The sequence below is a fragment of the Ctenopharyngodon idella genome, chromosome 17, assembly GCF_019924925.1.
Source record: "Ctenopharyngodon idella isolate HZGC_01 chromosome 17, HZGC01, whole genome shotgun sequence".
Taxonomy (NCBI): domain Eukaryota; kingdom Metazoa; phylum Chordata; class Actinopteri; order Cypriniformes; family Xenocyprididae; genus Ctenopharyngodon; species Ctenopharyngodon idella.
Genome location: NC_067236.1, coordinates 5,736,832 through 5,756,906, shown reverse-complemented (window position 1 = coordinate 5,756,906; position 20,075 = coordinate 5,736,832). Strand labels below are relative to the sequence as shown.

At 36.9% G+C, this 20,075-nt stretch overlaps 2 protein-coding genes and 3 non-coding genes across 6 annotated transcripts in view; 4 read left to right on the top strand and 1 right to left on the bottom strand.

Moving 5' to 3' along the window:
* pdzd8 (PDZ domain containing 8) overlaps positions 1–12,118 on the bottom strand; it is a 46,356-nt gene extending 34,238 nt beyond the window's left edge. Inside the window, exon 1 of one of the 2 annotated variants that reach the window (XM_051867805.1) lies at positions 10,580–12,118. In XM_051867805.1, coding sequence (XP_051723765.1) covers positions 10,580–11,466 — 887 coding nt within the window. In that variant the 5' untranslated portion in view covers positions 11,467–12,118. The remainder of the gene's footprint in view (positions 1–10,579) is intronic. The other variant, XM_051867803.1, reaches the window with a different exon arrangement.
* A 1,040-nt stretch (positions 12,119–13,158) lies between these two features.
* Positions 13,159–13,269, top strand: trnal-caa (transfer RNA leucine (anticodon CAA)). The gene is made up of 2 exons: positions 13,159–13,196; positions 13,224–13,269. It is a non-coding gene; the product is annotated as a tRNA-Leu (tRNA).
* A 235-nt stretch (positions 13,270–13,504) lies between these two features.
* Positions 13,505–13,615, top strand: trnal-caa (transfer RNA leucine (anticodon CAA)). The gene is made up of 2 exons: positions 13,505–13,542; positions 13,570–13,615. It is a non-coding gene; the product is annotated as a tRNA-Leu (tRNA).
* Positions 13,616–13,799: 184 nt separating this feature from the next.
* On the top strand, positions 13,800–13,910 carry trnal-caa (transfer RNA leucine (anticodon CAA)). Its single transcript has 2 exons — positions 13,800–13,837; positions 13,865–13,910. It is a non-coding gene; the product is annotated as a tRNA-Leu (tRNA).
* Positions 13,911–14,280: 370 nt separating this feature from the next.
* On the top strand, positions 14,281–19,521 carry pex13 (peroxisomal biogenesis factor 13). Its single transcript, XM_051868831.1, has 4 exons — positions 14,281–14,452; positions 14,862–15,583; positions 17,106–17,228; positions 18,337–19,521. Exons 1-4 carry the CDS (start codon positions 14,382–14,384, stop codon positions 18,693–18,695), a joined length of 1,275 nt encoding a protein of 424 aa, XP_051724791.1. The 5' UTR covers positions 14,281–14,381; the 3' UTR covers positions 18,696–19,521.
* Positions 19,522–20,075: the final 554 nt, after the last annotated feature.

The following is a 20,075-nucleotide window of genomic DNA, read 5'->3' as shown; positions in this document are numbered from 1 at the left end:
AGAGTGCCGTTTTTCTCCAAATATCAGCATGATTTCAAATGTGATGTTGATTTTATACAACGTATAGTTTAATGAACAAGAACTTAATATCAAGTGACTTACATTTTAGACACCAAATCGCCTTTTTCACTCTATTTCGCCAACGAAAATAGTTCCAAACAAAGTCCACAGAATTGTTTTGCTTCTCTGAGCAACACTTCCTGAACGAATCAGCCGTTTGAATGAATCAGTTGAATCTTAATGACTCATTAAAAGTGATTCGCTGCCGCCTACTGGCGGGTTTAATTTCATATTTAAAGTGTCTTCATTTTTTAAATAATTTCAAATAACAGTAGGCTATTTAACGTTTTTAATTTTTCAACATTGCAAAACATTATGTATGTATCTGTAACTGTTCTTGGCTGATTAACTTTAATAATGTTTAATCTATAGTTATATAGTTAGTTATACATTAGATTACAATTCTGTACCTGGAAATCTTGTTTAAACCTACATGAAAAACTTGAAAAGCACTGTTTATTTAATTATATGTTTGTTCTGTTGTATTTATTATTATTATTGTATTTGTGATTATTTGTTACTATTTTATTACTTACTGTTTATTTGTCTAACAAAATTTAAAATTTAAGTGAGTTAATCTAGAAGCTTTTGGTGTCATAACCCTATTTATTATGGTTAAATGTAACAAAGACAACGAAAACTATAACTAGGCTTATTTTATAGGCCCATTTTCTTTTCTTTTACTTTATTAATTTTTTGTTGTGGGGCCAGTGAAAATTTGAACCACTGGCCCGACCGGGCCAGTAGAAAAAATCCCTAGCGTTGAGCCCTGCCTTTAAACACTTACTTAGAGTTACTTTTTAAAAAACATCAATAATGTATTAACACTATCAAATAATAATCTTTAGTAAATCTCAAAACAAATATTTATTTTCATACTTTAAATTATAATGCTGTAATGCCTAAATTCACTTTCAGCCTTTTAAATTACTGATTTATTTATTTATTTATTTTTATTTAGGTAGACAAAATAGTATAGAGCTTAAATATAGGCGATTTATTGATTATTAATCATAAATATGAAAATAATTATCAGGTTATCTGCATCAGCCAGAATTTTAATATTGTGCAATCCTAATCTAGAACAGATCATTTTACTGTCTTAGTAAAGAGGACAAAACAGCAGCTGCTTGCATTAATAGGACTGGAAACTGTGCTTAGTAATGTTTGTGCTTTCCCAGGGGTTTGTGATGTAATAAAAGTGATTATAAAAATGATCACTTTCTGTAGCCTCGGATGTTCTATTCATTAAGAGAGCATGAGAGAGATGAAGATAAAGAAAAGAGATTTCATTCTAGCTGAACTTTGGCCTGACTGTATTTGCCAATGTACACTGAAGCTCTTTGCCTGCAAGTTTACACTCTGAGATATGAGGTCTAATCACTCAGTAGCTATGGTTTTTTTTGGGATATCGCATAAAATTTTTTTTAAAAAAAATTCTAAAAACGTGCATAAAAAAACGTATGCGCTCAACAGAGTCGGATCATTTTTTTTTTTGCGTTACGAAAACATGCATTAAACTATGATGGAATCACTTTTACCTAATAAATTCCTTGATGCACATCAAAAAAGACATGACTCACGCAATGGGACGGCATAACTGGACCAACCAGCAGACCGATCTCGTTGCACAGCATCTGAAATGCTGTTTTGGTCATTCTGTAATGCCTGAGCAAAGTCTGTTGTAAAGTGGTTCGGTATAATTCCCTCCCAGAAGCGCCTCACACGATTGTGTTCTCAAACACCAGGCATCTGAATGCAAGATAACATGACAGCGTTTATTGTGTTTCGTCTGCGTGCTCTGAGGTGCAAGTAATTTATTATATATGAAAATTATTATATACAGTGGCTTCTACTGCAGCAACTTCCAGTCTTCTTAGTGATATTTAGTGCCAGTTTATCATGAAGTGATGATTTTGTTCTTTTTGACTGCTTTATTTGCAAATGTTTTATGCGATATTCCAACTCCTACATATTTTCTGAGGTGGCTAATTCATATGAATTCGTACGAGTGAAGTCCTACGAGTGAGGTTGTATGAATTCGTACAAATTAGCCACCTCCTAAAATACGTACAAATTGGTTGCGAGATAGTGTTGGATATTCCAAATTTGCGCAGTAGTTAAATTCACAACTTTGGATGGTCCATTACCCTTCAAATTGCGCAAATTGAAATTGCGAATTGAAAATACGCCCAATGGAAACGTCAATTTCGCAAAAACTCCCATATATCGCAAAAAAAGTTTCTATGCTCACATGGGGTGGTTTTTCAGGCAATTTGAAAAAGGAATATTTCGCAAAACTGCAAATGGAAACAGTATTTTGCATTTACAGGTCACCTGGTGTACGTAAAAGTCGATCTTTCTTTAAAGTTTGTTTGGACAGAAGATGAGACAGAGTTCTTTATTAAACTCATAAAAGACAAAAGAATTACAGGAATACTGGATTCTAAACAACAAAGAAATGCCACAATTTATCAAGACCTCAAAGCAGATAGGAGGAAGAAACACCCAGAAACACCTCATACGTGGCTGCTCCCAACTATAAGGGGCTTTCCTTGCCATTTCGCAATAGTTTTTATTGACATTTAGAAAATATCGCAAAAGTTTTGTGCAAATCTGTAATTGAAACCCCAGCTACTGCTAGTGGTCTGATGAAACATGGATAAAATGAGGTGCATTATGCTGACAGTGCCATCTGGCTTGGGACAGTTTAATGTTATTTTAAAATTACTGTTGAGGCTTACTCTGAGTGTAGAGAGAAAAAAAAGAGAGATGCATAACGTGAGAGGGGGATGTAAAATAACAAGTATGTGTACAAACGGAAGCACAACAGATGTTTTCTGAAGAGCACTTATATAAGTGGACTTTAGAGACATGGAGAGAGGGAAAGAAGAGAGAATGTGATATAAGTATCCATCGCAGTCAAGTCGATCACTGCTGATAATCTGAGACGCCTGCAATGCGCATTGCAAACAGTCACAGATGACGAATGTAGAACTGAGTCACTGAGAGAATGTCACACTTCGGTTGCAAAATAAATAAGAGATAGGATATAATCTCAGGAAAGGGAACAGAACTTTAATACACGGGGTAAATGAGCGAACTAAATGAGCAACAGGTGAACTTAACTAGACTAACTGACACACACGAGGAAATGAGGGCTATGCCTAACCTAGGTCAGCATACACATGCAGGAACAGAAACAAAACAGAATCAAACCAAAACACAAAGAAACCAAGTGACAGAGATCACGAGAATGTCCTTTACAATGTGATGGCTATAGGAAGAAAAGGCACAATTAACTCAGAAAACCTATGTGCTTTTCATAATATGGCTGATACATCAATAAAAAGCCTATATTTTAATTCTATACTATTTTGTATAAATACATTAAAACACTAAAAACTAAAATTAGTCATTTAACCTGTTAACTGTCACCCCCATTTTTTTTGTATAGACATGAAAATGCACTATCCAAACTCAAATGGTTGTAATTCAAAAATACTTTGGAATATAGACGTAAGGCTGGTCTTGTTTTAAAGATGAAATTTGGCAGATTATTGTAGAATGAAATACCTTATGTAAGTGAAACAGAAAAAAAAAAGTTATAGAAGTTTAAGTTTATGAAAATGTAAAATGTAAAAATATAATGTTTTATATTTTTTTATAAAATATATATTTTACAAAACAAGTTTTACGCTAAAACTGCAAGGAAATCAAATCCAAAAATCTGAACAAGATGTGTTCCAAATTTCAGGTTGATATCTCAAAAAATGAGCTTTCAGTAAGATTTTGTTTGGGCGCAGTACCAAACTTTTTCACTAGATGACAACCAAGCTCCATTACTGACCATATAAGGCACTTCCATTTCCATATATGGTTTGAGTGATCTGAACCATATATTTCCATTATTTTCATACAATTTATGAAGTAGACATCCTATATAGAAGTAGTTTGGGAAGTTTGGCAGAGTTTGATATGAATTCAGCCTCTAATAAACATAAAAACAACATGTATGTGGGTTATAGCTCGCTGCCACAATCATAAATGTATTTTTTTTCTATTAAAAACATTTTCAGACCTTTTTTTCTCAAAAAAATGAATGGATGTTATCTTTTGAACTCTTGGCATGAAAACAAACATGTTTTAACCAAACTTTAATGATTTTTCATGTTCATCGCTATTTCAAAATAAAGGTCTGAACATGCCTTATGAGTATAAAAATATTCTTGTTGCAAACTGATAAATTACTGCTCCTCTGTAATATATTTTCAAAATCAGTAAAATATGAAAACTAGAGACTGTAAGCTTTCAAATGATATATAGTTTGTCAAGATTAGTTTAGGTTTAGTATAGGATATTACTGTTTTAAATATGTAATGGCTGTGGGCCAGTGACAGTTAGGTTAAAATGCCAGTGAATTTAGTCATCACAACATTATAATGTACATTATGAACAATGGAAATTTATTTTGAGATTTGCTAAAGATTACATTTAGTGTTTATTAAATTATTTGTTTTTAAAGTTTAACTTCAACTGAGTGTTACAAGGTAACCCAAAGTTAAAAATAGGGGAAATTAGATAGCAAAATTAAAATCAACAGCCAAAACTGTACTGATATATTGTGCACCCTTACTCTTTTAGCTATTAGGAAAGGCAAAGACAATCTAAATGGAAATAAGTAAGGTTGAAATAAATGCAATACTTTACTCTATTGGCGAATTACCAATATTGTACATCCCCATTTGAATCGATTAGAGTAAAAAGTTCTGGTTATTTCACAGATAAAGCTCAGAAAACAAAGCAGAATGTATAGCTTTTCTCATGGATATCTACTTAACATTCTACTACTGGGTTCTTCAAACATAATTTGTCAATCATTTGACGCCAAAATTTTGCTGTTGTTGTATTAAAGTGTATTGCCATATGCTTCGGGCATTTTAAAGATTCAACATTCAATAAATAGCTGTAAACTATACTCTAACTCTATAAATGATTCTTGAATTGTACATGATAAAAATTGTATACCCATGAGTCAAAAAAACTATTTGTCCTGGAAGTAAAGCCAGCCAATCAGATCTGAAGATAGCAAACACTTTGAATGGCATCTCACTTTAAATATAGGTTACTAGTTAATCATGAGACATCAATTCCTGTTTGCTCTGAATGTGCTCCACAGGAAAAAGCTGCAAGTTGACAGTTTCAGACGAGTGCAGTTGACAGTTTCTCTGGGAAAAGGCATTCAAAAAGCAAAACTCTATCAGTGTCACACGGATGGATGCATGGATTAAACGGCATGTCTTTTTCTAATGAGAATGTGTTTCTCTAGTGCCTCAGAGGAACCGGACCATTAAATCAGCACAGTCAGGAAAATTTGTCCCGAGCCTCGCTCAAGGGCACGCAGCTGATAGGGGTCTATCAGTAACTCTTTTGTACAGATTACCCCCAATTGGCCCAAACATACCAAGATAGAGTCAGTCACTCCATCTTTGAGAAGAGAAGGTGTCACCTATCAATAACAGCTGCACACGCAAACACACCAGAAATGACATCAACTGAGGTAACCGGAGACCAGACCGCGTCAATCCTTAAAGATTGACACATTCTTATGGACACACACAATGTGCACTATATATCAAACATCTGAGAACATCATTCGTAATTAATTTGTAAAAATGAAATTAGTGATGATGGGGAGGGAGAAACCTTAACAATTACAACATTCTAAGAAACAGTAATTCCTTCACACACACTTGAAGAACAAGTATATGCACAAACAACAAACGCACATTTCTGACTCTCAAGTTTTGGCCATCTGTGACATGGAGCCCATCCAGGATGCACCAGAGATGAGGTCATACTGTTTTGGGTTTTATAATTACCCCCACAGGTACAGGGTATAGGACTCCTGGGCACTAAATAGCTAATTATAATCCTTTCTATACAATAGTTAGTTTGTTACTTTATTACTATAGACTATATTACTTCAAGTATTATTCAGATTTTAACAGAAAGCCAATTCAATTCTTTACACACATTGCATCTGACACATCTCAAAATATACAGACCTTTCATGGCACAGCTACAGATAAAGACATAAATTTCACTTTTTTTTCACTCGCCCTGCCTTTGAGAACAGTTAAGATCTACATTCGGACAAAGGAGCTGGATCAGCATAATCAGGCCATCCTCTACACAATAACTGAGGAAATTAGAGCATTTCCCTGCATGAAAATGCCCTTTACATTTACTCACTGAATCAGTGCAAAATTTGCATTTATGAAAAATGTATAATGAGGTCCAAAAGACTGAGATCACAAGTGATCACTAAGATTACTTTTGATTCATCAAGAAATCCTAAAAAAATAAACTATACATCAGCACAACTGTTTTCAACATTGATAATGCTGAACTTTAATAAATGTTATCTCCTCATCCTAATAGGGGTGTAACGTTACACAGAAATCACGGTTCGGTACGTACCTCGGTTTTGGGGTCACAGTTTAATACAAGTTCAGTACATTTACATGTCCAGCCTCAACTGTAATTGATAGATTGACCAATGCTGTGCAGTAAAATGCAACGGCTGTTTTCAAACTTATTGATTTGATTAGTGTGTTGTGCGTAGTCTACGCTGTCATTTTCTTTGTGCGTGAGAGTTCGTTAACATGCGGTGACAGTGGCGAATGCACAAAGTTCAATATTATGCTTTTTCAAAAAAATCATGGAAAGATAAGCAAGAAGGAGAAAAAAGAAGAAGAAAAAGAGCCTACTTCACCTTTCCACGAGGAGACAGCTAGTGAAACGGCACCTGAGGCTTCCTGTTTCCAGGACACGCATATTTCATCACTCCGTCATTTATGGTCATACAGACATCAATCAAAACTGTAAAGGGTCTGTTTTAATTTGTGTACACTCTACACTCACAATAAAAACAAAACAGGATGCCGCTTTCTGCCGTCCTAGTTTCCTTTCTGTGAAGTTAGTGGAGCACGTCACAAAAATGAATCGATACTCATCGAATAGGCTACAAACACTTGTTTTGGGCTGGTGTTAGGGCTACATGATTATGACAAAAATCATAACTGTCGATTACTCCCTTGAAATTATAATTGCAATTATTAATTACAATTATCACAATTTACATTGAATGATGTATTGAATAGCTTTATACCATTGTTTGAAGCAACTGCATGCCATATTTTTGTATAAAAATAAAAAACAAGCTGAAAACACTCTTCCTGAACATTTTTTTATTGCTTTTCTATAGCATTAAGCCTCAAATGTCAACTATACATTGGTTTGGTTTCTTCTTTAAATAATAATAAAAAAAGTCAACATATGCATGGTATAATAACAGGGGCTTTTGCATCGGGTTGTTCCTGGCACTTAGATATAGGAACTGGCCACCAGTGTGGTTCCCCGAGAACTAATGTTCCACTAGGGCCTGAAGTGATGTAAACTGCGCTTGTTTTTGTTACTTTTAATTTGACGGCGCGGCGGACTTTTATTTTGACGGCGCTGAGAACAGTTCAGACAGATCCTGAGCACACAGTGCTCGCATTCTCCGTCTTCACTAGTTTACGATCTGTTTAACAGTCCTGTCTAATAGGTTATTAGATAGAACTGTTATACAAAGAAACTAGACAGTATATGAAAAAGTATTAGCGTTTGTTGTGTGGTTGATGCCCAGTTGCGCTGGATTTTCTCCTTAGCGTAAAGTTGAGAGGTCCTATCACTGTTTTTCATGTTTGTAGAATTGGTTAGTTCGTGGAGTAAATATATAGGCTGTGTAACTTACGCTGCTTTTTAAAATTGGCGGGTGCTGGTGTTTCACGTGCGTTTGACATATCAGTGTACACTTACGTCACTGGTAGCTCTTTTTGTGCTGGGTTAGACCTTTTACATTCTGAAGTAGTCGTGATTCGCCTCTTGCAATGTAACATGCTCTAAATGCACCTCTTAAACTATAATAATGAAGTTATTATATAATAGGCAGAATATTATGAGCAGAATAATGTAAGCGGATATTTTTTCTTGTAATCGCGCCTTTAAGCGATTATGAAATCGTGATATCCATAATCGCAATCGCTATTAGAAATTCGATTAATTGTGCAGCCCTAGTTGGTTTATAGATCGTCTCTTCTTCTTCTGCTCTTTTTCCTGTTGTGGCGGTTAGCAAACAGCATTGCATTACCGTGCGCCCCCTTCTGGATTGGAGTATGGATTGCCTGTGACTGACTATATTTGTCATCTGACTGGACTGTATGCATGATGAATGACGAGTACATGTACCGTTACACCCCTGCATCAAACAGCAAATCTATGGATTCTTCATCCCATATTTATTGCCATAGTATATTAAAAGCATTTTAACCATGCGTACGTAAATCTAAGTCTGCAGCAGTTTGGTCCACACACACACACACACACACACACATCCTGTTCTGAACACCTCCTCCATCTGTGACACTTCCATCCCACACAGAGATGACTGAAACGGATTGTGGCCTGCCCGCTTGTTTTGTCCCTGGGCCATGCTGTCTTCTTTTTAAACAAAGTTCCCACTCACACACTTGTTCAAAAGAGAATATTGTCAGCTTCTTAACGTCACCTCCCACGTGACAAATTAAACAGTAAGAACTTTTCATCTCAGCCCTAAAGCAAAAACCATTAAACTCTGAGGCAGTAAAACATGACTAGTGCATGAATTCTGTGCTGTATCTCACACAAAGAGGAAAAATATCTGCCATCTCAACCACCTAAAGAAGTGATTCCAACTTTTCGGAAGACGCCAATACTGAGAAAATGAGTGTGTCATTTAATGTCTCACAGCACTGAGAAGCTCTTTCCCTTTGGGTAATGTAAAGTGTTAAGCTTCAGTAAGTTTTCTGCCGGTTGTGTGTGTGCGTTGTGATGACTAAAACTCTTTCATTCTGCAGCACGCGTCCTTATGGTGTATGGCAGAGGGCACAGCATTAACGCTGAATCCAAAGGAAAGAAAGAGAAATGTTTTGAAAAGAAGTCTCTAATGAAGTCTAACCAAGCTAACAAAAATACGTTCTGAGAAAGTTGCGCTAACGTTCCCAAATTCCCATTAAGTTATGAAAAAGTTATTTATGAATGTTCTCTGAAAACGTTCAAAATGCCATTTTTTTTAAAACATTTCAGAAACTTATTTTTGGTTATCCTAACGTTAAAGGAACATTCCATTTTTATTATTTCACAAACATTACTTTTGGGACTGTTATGAAACAAGTATTAACATTTTAAAAAACAGACAAACGAACTAAAATGTTTCAGAAAAAAAAAAAACTTTACATGAATGATGCATGAATAACATTTTTGTACTAACATTTTGAGAACATTATTAAAAAAACAGATAACTCTAAATTAACGTTCTATTAACATTACTGGAAAAATGTTTGACTGTTCCCTGTTAGCTGCCAATAATGCTCTTGTATTGAAACACTCTAATCAATAGTTAAGTATGATGTTTAACAGAGAGCACAGTGATTTAATTCACTACTCACACAACCCAGCCGTGTGAGGTCAAAGTTCAAATGCACCATCCGAACTGATGAAGATTACAGAGTAAATTTATCTAGCTGTTTTTGCCTTTCACCGACACTACAATTAACTTAATGGATAAAATCAGTGTGGTGTTCAGTGTTATGTTTGACTTTGTGATTTGCGCATTATGTTCATATTGACTGTACACAGACACAGTGTGTCAACATAAAGACAAGCAGTTTGACTGACGAGCCAAAAAAAAACATCATCAGACCATTTTGCGCACCTGATGACTTACAAAGACAATCTTAAACCTAAAGAACCTACAACAGCTAAGAAAAAGTCAAGCCACACACACTTGCTGAAGATGTCTTAACGTTTATTGGCAACCAAACGTTTTAGGTGTGCCAAGTAATGCTGAGTAATAGAGAGCAGAGAGGTGTAGGTGGATGAATTCAGCAAGCAATCAATCCACAGCTTGGTTGAATGCCTTAGTCACAGACCTTGTATTTTTCTCAGCTAAAAACAGGAAGTAACTCAATCTCTGAGTTGTTTCACTTTTTAACAGTCAGGAATATGACCACAGTAAAGGGAATTGTGACCAAAGGAGGAAGGCAGCCTCCATTTCCAGTTTCACCAGGGGAAAATGAACATACACACCCTAAGCACACTTGCTGTTCTCATCACATGACCTTAACAATCACCTCAGAACTCTATTATTGCAGTGCCACAGTACTTATGTCTGTTCACTTTTCACAACCCATTAACAAACACTACCAGTTTCACAACCTCTTTGTGTAGAGTCAAAGCAACGCTAAATCTACAAACTATAAAGAGACAGATAATTTCATGTATCTATATACACACATAAAGAAATATCTGTCTCTCTCTATAAAAAACACTGTCCAAAAGCTACACTCATTCATCTTCAAGACACTGAAGTGAAGAACGTCACTGACATGTCAAAAGCAAAGGAACAGACAGCAGTATAACACTTAAACATTACCTTATTTTGTAGTTTGGTAAAGTGTGCTTCTTCTTGATAACTCTCTTGAGCTGGTTGACTATGATGGAGGTGAGCTGGGGCAGAGGACGGCCCTCAAATTGAGACTTCACCTCGAAGTCTATGAGCGGGTCCTCCAGGAACGAGAAGGACCAGTGCGTGAAAGGCATGCGGGTGAACTGCAGCTTCAGGCGGCCTGCCACCCGGGTCATCTTCACAAACAGATAAGCCGATTTCCCGAATACCAAATCGACATCAATGGCCAGATGAAAGCCGCCGTTATATTCTAGGTCAACCTCGAAATTGAGCTCCTCTGGCATGTTGTCTTCATTGAGAGCCACGGGTTTCATGAGTCTGGCTGTTTTGAAAACGGGTACCGAGTTTCCCAGGGAGAAATCCCGCAGACTGAGCCCCTCCAGCAGACGCCCGGCGGTCTTGGTCTGGAGGAGCTCCTCAAACTCTACCTTGATCTTTTTGGTGATCCAGTGCCTGACGACTGGGGTGTCTCGGAGCTCGCGGAATAAGAACAGAAATATGGCATTGAGGAAATCGCATGTCTCTGCTTTGGAGGTGTGCTGAGAGTCGCTCAGGGAAGGCGGTGGCGAAGACGGCTGCTGTTTGGGGCTGCTGCCGGGGACGGTGGTCTCTTGCTGCCTGGGAGAAGCGGCCTCCGGTTGTTTGGAGGCAAAAGATGGGATATCCGGTTGTTGCTGCGTTGATTCGCCTTGTTGGTTGCTAAAGTAATCCTTCAGTGCAGGATCAGGAACTGCTTTGACATATTGAACTGTCCTAGCGACAGGCTCAGGGCTCCTCCGGTACAACAGTAAGAGCTGCAGAAGGAGCGTGACGATGGCCCCGGAGAAGGCAGAAATTAATATTAGGTATATCATTTTCGGATCCCCCGCTGCGGTGTGCGGGTTAAACTGTACTCATGTTCCGCTGTCAGCCCGATTAAACAAAAGCGAGTTCCACCTGGCCGCTCACAAAGCTGCCATATCATCTGCTCCTTTCCTGGGCTTCGGAAACTGCCGCTGATTGGAGGAACGTATCATCGCGTCAACGCGCTGGAAGTCCTGCGTCATGACGTCATCTGCCGGGCTGTGATCGCGACAAATAATGCATAAAAATCGACAACAGAAACATGTACTCTTAACGTTTTAAGCTAAATATTAAATATTAAATGTTTTTCTTATCTAGACAATTTAATAAATGTTCATTCATTTTTACATTATACAGACTATTTGCAAAGATGTTTTGGACTGACGAATATCATAAAGAGGGAACCAAAAGTAGGTTTACAGCTGGATGGAAGTGATGATATGGCCATGAGATATGAAAAGGGAAAAAAATACATAATTATTAATATTACTGAGGAAGTTCCATGTACATTAAATCAAATGACCTGGCTCCAAAGCATTTTTTTTTTATAAATGAATGTAAATCTTCTGTAATGTTTTGTATAAATGCAAAAGCAATGTCATTAATAGGCTATATATGCTATTAATTGTGAAAATCCGTGAAATTGCATCATTTTCTAATATAGTTAGTGTTTGTTAGTGTTTATTATTTCCTCTGAGCTCTGGAACCTTTTTATTTTTACATTACTGTTTACATAACTAGTTAGAACATTACTTATTATATATTATTATTATTGAACATTTAACATTGTATTGCTTATGTTAATATGAATATATTAATAACTATTATGTAACTAATTATTGTAATAAGACCACTCCTTTTAAATTAATGGGCTGCAAGAGTCTTAATACATGTGACTTGCACTGTGAAATTTTCTTAGTGGTTTATTATCACTGCATAAAACTTTTTAAATTTATTTGACAAATATAAATATTTATCAAATATAAATATGATAAATATTTTTTAAACAGTGGCTTTTTCCAAACTTTCCAATGCCTAATCATTTAAAAAGACATTTCTCATACTGAGGATTGTGTTTAGTTCTCAGCCAATAGCAATGCATATGTTTAACCACTGGGTGTGCAGCCATTAAATTGATTGAAATAATTAATCCCCATGTTGGCTAGCAGCAATACTCTCACAAATCCTGTTTGATCTCTATCAACTCATGTTTCACTGGTGCTGGAGATCTGATCTGAGATTTCAGTCCAGAGACACACATTTATAATAGATTACAAAAGTGGTAAACCAAATCCAAACTGAGGTGAACATTGCTCCAGCTCCATCTTGTGGACTGCCAAAGATATTGCTGCAAAATACGACCAGGCACTACATATCGCCTCTATTGCAACCAAAAGTCTGGGTTTGCGAGAAAAGCAATAAAACATTAATGAATTTGAAAAGTAGCATTTGAAAGAAAAAAGAAATAGTAAGAAGTTTCTGAGACTTTACTGTTTGTCATACAACAAAAAGAACCGGAACTTGAAAAAAGCATGATACAATACACAAACATATGCTCAGCTTATAATTGTGAAGGATACAATTTGACAGTAAGAATTTTATGTTTATTTATTTATTTTTCCTAAAATCAGCTAGGCAATGAAACAACAAATAACCACTCTTAGTGCCTATTCCAGTGTATTCCAGTGGCGACGCTTTGCAGTGTCAGAATGGCCGAGCGGTCTAAGGCGCCAGACTCAAGGCATTCGTCCTTCTCAGGTGAAGAGGTTTCTGGTCTCCGAATGGAGGCGTGGGTTCAAATCCCACTTCTGACAATGGTATTTTAGAGATTCGAAATAAAATAACCTTACATATATGTTTTAAAAAATACTTAAGCAGTATCCTGTGTGTTCAGTCTACAAATGAAACAAATATTAATTATCACTTTCTTAACGCGGGATTTTCTAAAAATCTGTTGTTGTTGTTTTGAGAGAGTTTTGAATCTATTAGGCTAAAATAAAATATGGAATAATATATTCATATATTATAATCCCTTTTATTTCCCACAGTGTCAGAATGGCCGAGCGGTCTAAGGCGCCAGACTCAAGGGTTTCTACCTTCTCAGGTGAAGAGGTTTCTGGTCTCCAAATGGAGGCGTGGGTTCAAATCCCACTTCTGACAATAGAGTTTTATAAATTAAACAAATATTAATGATCACTTTGACATTAGCTAAACGCAGGATTTTCTGAAAATATGTTTTTTGAGACAGTTTTGAATCCATAGGCGGCTATGTTTACAACAAAAAGTCTGTAGAATAAAATATGGTATTATATTCATATATTATAATTCCATTTTTCCTGACAGTGTCAGAATGGCCGAGCGGTCTAAGGCGCCAGACTCAAGAGTTTCGACCTTCTCATGTAATGAGACTTCTGGTCTCCAAATGGAGGCGTGGGTTCAAATCCCACTTCTGACAAGAGTCTTTTAGAATGACAGAATTCAAAATAAGAACGAGGTTTATTTACGTGGTGCGTCGTGAGCTGGAGCAATGCAAAATGTACAACTGATCAAAAGCAGTCACGTCTCACGGTCACGATTTCCATGTAAAATATTTCAGATTAGTCAGTGATCGTGCTTGATAAGCAGCATCAGACGAATAAGCAGTCCTGTTACAGACATTTTAGCGACAGATCACAGGAATTAGATACTGAATTCATTAACGACACCTCACACGCCGTATTGTATGTTAAATAAGTAAAAAACAAGACGGCAATCACAGAGACGACCACATTGCAATCGATTCAATTATAGATTGCTTTAGCCTTTTGTCGAAAGACATTCAGAACTATGTGAATGATCGATTGCTTTAGTCTGGCGAATGGGCCAGCTTCTGTTCCTGACGGTTGTTGCTTAGTGCAGCTCGACTTTTGGTCTGAAATATAAAATAATGGCACAGCCTCCACCAAAACCGTGGGAAAGGCGAATCCCTGGAACTATAACTGCACCGCTAAATTATCGGTTGGTAAAAACTCCTCTTATTTTGGCCAGTATGTCCAAAAGACGAAGTATTGGAACGCTAGCAAAACAAACCTATTAGCTATCGAGCATATTTAAATATATATTTGACGAAGTGGTATTTTGTTGTAAAATAGTAAGTATGTGCATAAGTTTGGTGTTACTGCGATGCTAAGAAAAGTTCTGTATGGTTGTATTTACAATGCTGTTAAGTTACGTAAACTTAATGTTTGGCTCGTACTCGAGCATGTCGGCAAGTGTTTGCATGTGAGTGTCAAAGTTCACCCGTGCTGTGTTCAGTCTTTTACTTTTAACTAGAGAATATTCGACAACTTTCAGCTATGTTTTTGTTCTTATCAATTTTATTTAGATATGCCATTTCTTTTGAAAGTTTTTATTTTCTTATTTCTAGCTCTACTGACTTTGGATCAACATCACAAAGTGGGCCATCAATGTCTGGTCCTCCAGTTCTAACACGTGTGACACCACCCATCCCTCCAAGACCCGTCCAACAGACATACCGCCCTACATACAGCTCATTTCCCTCCTCATACAGCCCTTATGGGAGCTCCGTCTATGGGGGCTACAGCCCTTACAGCTACAGTGGTTATGGAGTTGGAGGTGGCCTGGGTTATAACCGATATAACTTAACGGATGATGTCCCACCCAGTCGCTTTGTCCAGCAGGCAGAGGAGAGCAGCCGCGGAGCGTTTCAGTCCATCGAGAGCATTGTCCATGCCTTTTCGTCGGTCAGCATGATGATGGACGCTACTTTCTCTGCCGTCTATAACAGCTTCCGTGCTGTTCTGGATGTGGCTAATCACTTCTCCCGCTTGCGCATACATTTCACAAAAGTGCTGTCTGCTTTCGCCCTGGTTAGGACCCTTAGATACCTATATCGCAGGCTGCAGAGGCTGCTGGGATTACGTCAGGATTCAGAGGCGGATGATTTGTGGGCAGACAGTGCGGCCTCCTCTGTGGTGTCTGCTTCAGGAACCAGAGGTGCAGGGATTGATGACCCTGGAGTGAATTCTGTCAAATCGTGGCCCATTTTCTTGTTTTTTGCTGTCGTTCTTGGAGGGCCGTATTTGATCTGGAGGCTTTTGAGGTCTGCTGAGGGTCCTGAGGAACATGGTGATTGAATATCTATCACTTCTATTTCTATTTTGGCTTTAATATAGGACCATGGGACTGTTAATGAGAATGATTTTCATTAGGGGTCACTAAGATTTATTTAAATTAATACTTCTATTCAGAAAGGTCAAAATGACAGTAAAGGGCTTAGACAAAGCCAGGATTAGGCCTTAGTTCAATTAGGACATTTAAGTAGCTTTTATAAATGTACCCTAGAAAAAAAAAACATTACTGGTGTGCATCTTGAGACAAAACAATGGCACTGACATATTTTAAGATATGTCAGTACAAGCTGCTTTCAGTTAAAAAAGCTCAAACAAGCATTTTAGTCCAGGACTAGTTTAAAGTGTTAGTTCACCCAAAAATGAAAATTCTGTCATTAATTGCTCACCCTCATGTCTTTCCACACCCGTAAGACCTTCGTTCATCTAAAGAACACAAATTAAGATATTTTTGATCCAAGAGGTAACTGATTCGTCCATAGACAGTAATTCACCCACCACTTTCAAGGTCCAGAAAGGTACTAAAGACATTGTTAAAAAAGTTGACTACAGTAGTTCAACCTTTTTTTTTTTTTTTTTTATTAGGAGTGCGAAACATACAACATACGGTGAACACAAAAACAACAATAAAACAGCAATGATAGTAACAGCAATGAAAAAATAAGCAGAAATGACAAACGGGTAATAGTAGAAGTATTTAAGTAGTAATAGCATGTATAATAATAATGATAATAATGATATTTTGTGATGACGGCAACAGTAATATCAATAATAATAACAGTAGTAATACTAAAGATGGTGATGATGATAATAATTTGTGTTGACGGCAATAGTAATATCAATAATAATAATAATAATAACAATAGTGATACTAATACTAAAGATGGTGATGATAATATTTTGTGATGACGGCAACAGTAATATCAGTAATAATAATAATAACAGTAATAACAATAGTAATACTAAAGATGGTAATGATAATACAGTGGTTCAACCTTAATTTTATGAAGCGACGAGAATACTTTTTATGTGCAAAAACAAAACAAAAATAATGACTTTATTCAACAATCTCTTCTCTTCCCTGTCATAATCCTTATGGAGTTTGACCCATGTAACCTTGTATTTTAATAAATAAGGTTGTGATGACACCAAAAATGTCGATGCCAATGAAATCTCAATTCCCAATACCACAGAAAAAATTACTAGTCTAAATAATAGAAATGTTGAACATTATTAAAGACAAGTAAACAGTTATTAATAAAATCATATCAAATAAACAAATTACAAGCAATAGCACAAATAAATACAATACAACAAAGATACAATTGAAATTAAACGATGCATTATGTTTTTCAGATAGTTGTAACATTGCTTGAGTGCTTGTCGTTGAGCCCTCAAATGTGTTTTTATGTAGTTTTATGGGTTTTTTTTTTTTTTTTTGTATGTGTCTGAATATGTAGCTTTATATGTAGATGTGTCAATATGTTTGTGCTTAATAGAAGTTCTGTTTTGTTTGGTAGCCACTAACTGGGCAAGTGGGGAGGATGATCATGTGGTAGCTCGAGCTGAGTATGACTTCACAGCTGCGTCTGAGGAAGAGATCTCTCTACAGGCTGGAGACATGCTTAATCTTGCCCCTAAAGGTAAAAGAACAAGACACATTCTGAACATAATTTGAACAAAAGTGTACTTAAAGGCTTAGTTCACCCAAAAATGAAAATTCTGTCATTAATTACTCATCCTCATGTCGTTCCAAACCCGTAAGACCTTTGTTCATCTTCAGGATTTTTTTTGAAATCCGAGAGGTATGACTTGTCCATAGACATTAAGGTCCAGAAAGGTACTAAAGACATTGTTAAAACAGTCAACATAACTGCAGTGTTTCAACCTTAATTTTATGAAGCGACAAGAATAGTTTTTGTGCGCAAAAACAAAACAAAAATAACATCTTTATTCAACAATCTCTTCTCTTCCCTGTCATTATCCTTACGCAGTTGACGCAGTACGCTCCATGAAGGCTTCCGTGTTTACGTCCGAATGCCGGCTCATACGTGTGACGCTGACGCAGGAGCCGGCCAATAATGAGTCGGTGTTCAGACGTAAACACGGAAGCCTTCATGGAGCGTACTGCGTCAACTGCGTAAGGATAATGACAGGGAAGAGAAGAGATTGTTGAATAAAGTTAGCAATGCTCGGAAGCACTGGACGTAAACAACGTATGAGAATGACACAGAAGAGAAGAGATTGTTGAATAAAGTCATTATTTTTGTTTTGTTTTCGCGCACAAAAAGTATTCTCGTCGCTTCATAACATTAAGGTTGAACCACTGCAGTCACGTCGACTGTTTTAACGATATCTTTAGTACCTTTCTGGGCCTTGAAAGTGGTTGATTTATATTGCTGTCTATGGACGAATCATATACCTCTTGGATTTCATCAAAAATATCGTAATTTGTGTTCCGAAGATGAACGAAGGTCTTACGGGTTTGGAATGACATGAGAGTGAGTAATTAATGACAGAAAATTCATTTTTGGGTGAACTAACTCTTTAACATGCGCTACAACAAACTGGCTAGATAATCCAATGAAAATAAAACGGTGTGCATTGTCATCCTATTTTGCACAGCAACTCATCAACAATGTAATGTTCAAAATTTGACTGATGTCAAGCATGTACTCTTTGTACCATGTACATTTTGTTTGAGGCATTATCTTACAGCTTGTACTCAATATATGTCACTTTTATTTTCAGAACAACAGCCCAGGGTGCGTGGCTGGCTGTTAGCCAGTGTGGATGGGCAGACCACCGGCCTCGTCCCTGCCAACTACGTCAAAGTGTTGGGCCGGAGGAGAGGCAGAAAGCATGCAGAATTAGAGAGGATGTCACAGGCCCAGCAGGCTGCACAGAACCTTCCAGCACCTCAAACTGCCCTGGCTACTGCTTCTCTTCCCAACTCCAGGCTGGCTGTCCCTACCACGTCAGTTCCAGATGAGCTGCTGGAGTCTGTTTACGGGGAAACACAAAGCCTTCATGCTGCCCTGGAGGTGCAACCTTCCACAAACAACAGCAGTGATACTGTAGTGATAACCTCAGAAAAGATGGACTTATGAGTAATTTGTATGTGTGTGTCTGTGTGCTGGTGGGAGCTAGGAGAAAAAGTATCCTTCATTAGAATGTATCACCCTCTATATAAGTTGGTCCAACAGCTAAAAAATTGAGAGGAAAAAATGAAGGTATTGAAAGGAGGGAGGTGAGTGGTCTTAAACCTTTATAATGTATTGTTTGAACTGCATAATTCTACAAATTTCAGTAGACTGTTAGGCTCAAAGCCATTACCAATATTTTTTTTTTTCCTTTCTTTAACAAAAATGATGGATATTTCAACAGTAGTTTTGTTAATAAGACCCATTAATTTATTTTGAAGAATAATTAGGCAAAATGGATTCAATTTGTATTGATATGCTTGCTTCAAGCATAAAATGTTACAAATATGTTGTCATTCATGTATACACAGTTAACACATCTGATTAGTTTAAATTGTGAGTTCTCATATCAATCTGAATTTGTAATAGAGTGTTTCTAATGAATTTCATTATGGGAATTCTCTCACTCTCCTAATGTAAGAGTTTTAGATCACTGTTCATCTTTCTGCAATGTTGTGAATATTTAATATTTTTCATTTTAAGCTTTGTTGTATCAAGGATTAGTTTGTGCATTTCTGTCTGTTTTCAGGCTTGTTTGTTTTTGTGCAATTATGTAAATACAAGCCATTATTTTGCCAGTAAATATTTCAAAAAAATGTATGTCCTGTAATTTTCAGTTATATAATAGTTCCAACATTTCTAAGATTACAGAATTACTGATTGACATTTAGCTGGCTAAGAAATTGCTTTTGGAAATAAAATAAGTAATAAAAGTGTGTTACACAATACACAATCAGTTTCTCTACCATTCAAAAGTAAGGGGTTGGTAATGTGGATTGGTTTAGATTTGTTTGAAAGAAGTCTCTTATGCTCACCAAGGCTGCCTTTATTTTTACATAAATTTGTACGTTATTTGTACTTGCTTCCTCGTTAGTATAGTGGACAGTATCTCCGCCTGTCATGCGGAAGACCGGATTCAATTCCCTAACGGAGAGAAACAAAGTTTTGGGGCAGTTGTGGCCTAATGGTTTGGACTTGTAACCCGAAGGTCGTGGGTTCAAGTCTCAGTATCGGCTGTACTGTATGTATGTAGGTGGGGGGAGTGAGTGAGCAGCGCCTTCTTCCACTCTCATTACACACAACTGAGGTGCCCAGCAAGGCACCTAACACCCAATCGCTCCCCGGATGCTGCAGGAAAAAAAATAACGGCTGCCCGCTGCTCCGGGTGTGTGTTCAATACAAACTATTGTGTATCTTTGCACTTGGATGGGTGAAATTCTGAGTATGGGACACCATACTTGGCTACACGTCACTTCATAAATAAAATACAGAAAAATCAATAATATT

What these genes read in the sequence shown, in the direction of transcription:
- pex13 (XM_051868831.1), top strand. Translation starts at nt 14,382, where the DNA reads ATGGCACAGCCTCCACCAAAACCGTGGGAAAGGCGAATCCCTGGAACT. An exon ending in ACTGCACCGCTAAATTATCG is followed by an intron (nt 14,453 to 14,861) that starts GTTGGTAAAAAC and finishes TCTTATTTCTAG; the next exon opens with CTCTACTGACTTTGGATCAA. An exon ending in TGAGGGTCCTGAGGAACATG is followed by an intron (nt 15,584 to 17,105) that starts GTGATTGAATAT and finishes TTTGTTTGGTAG; the next exon opens with CCACTAACTGGGCAAGTGGG.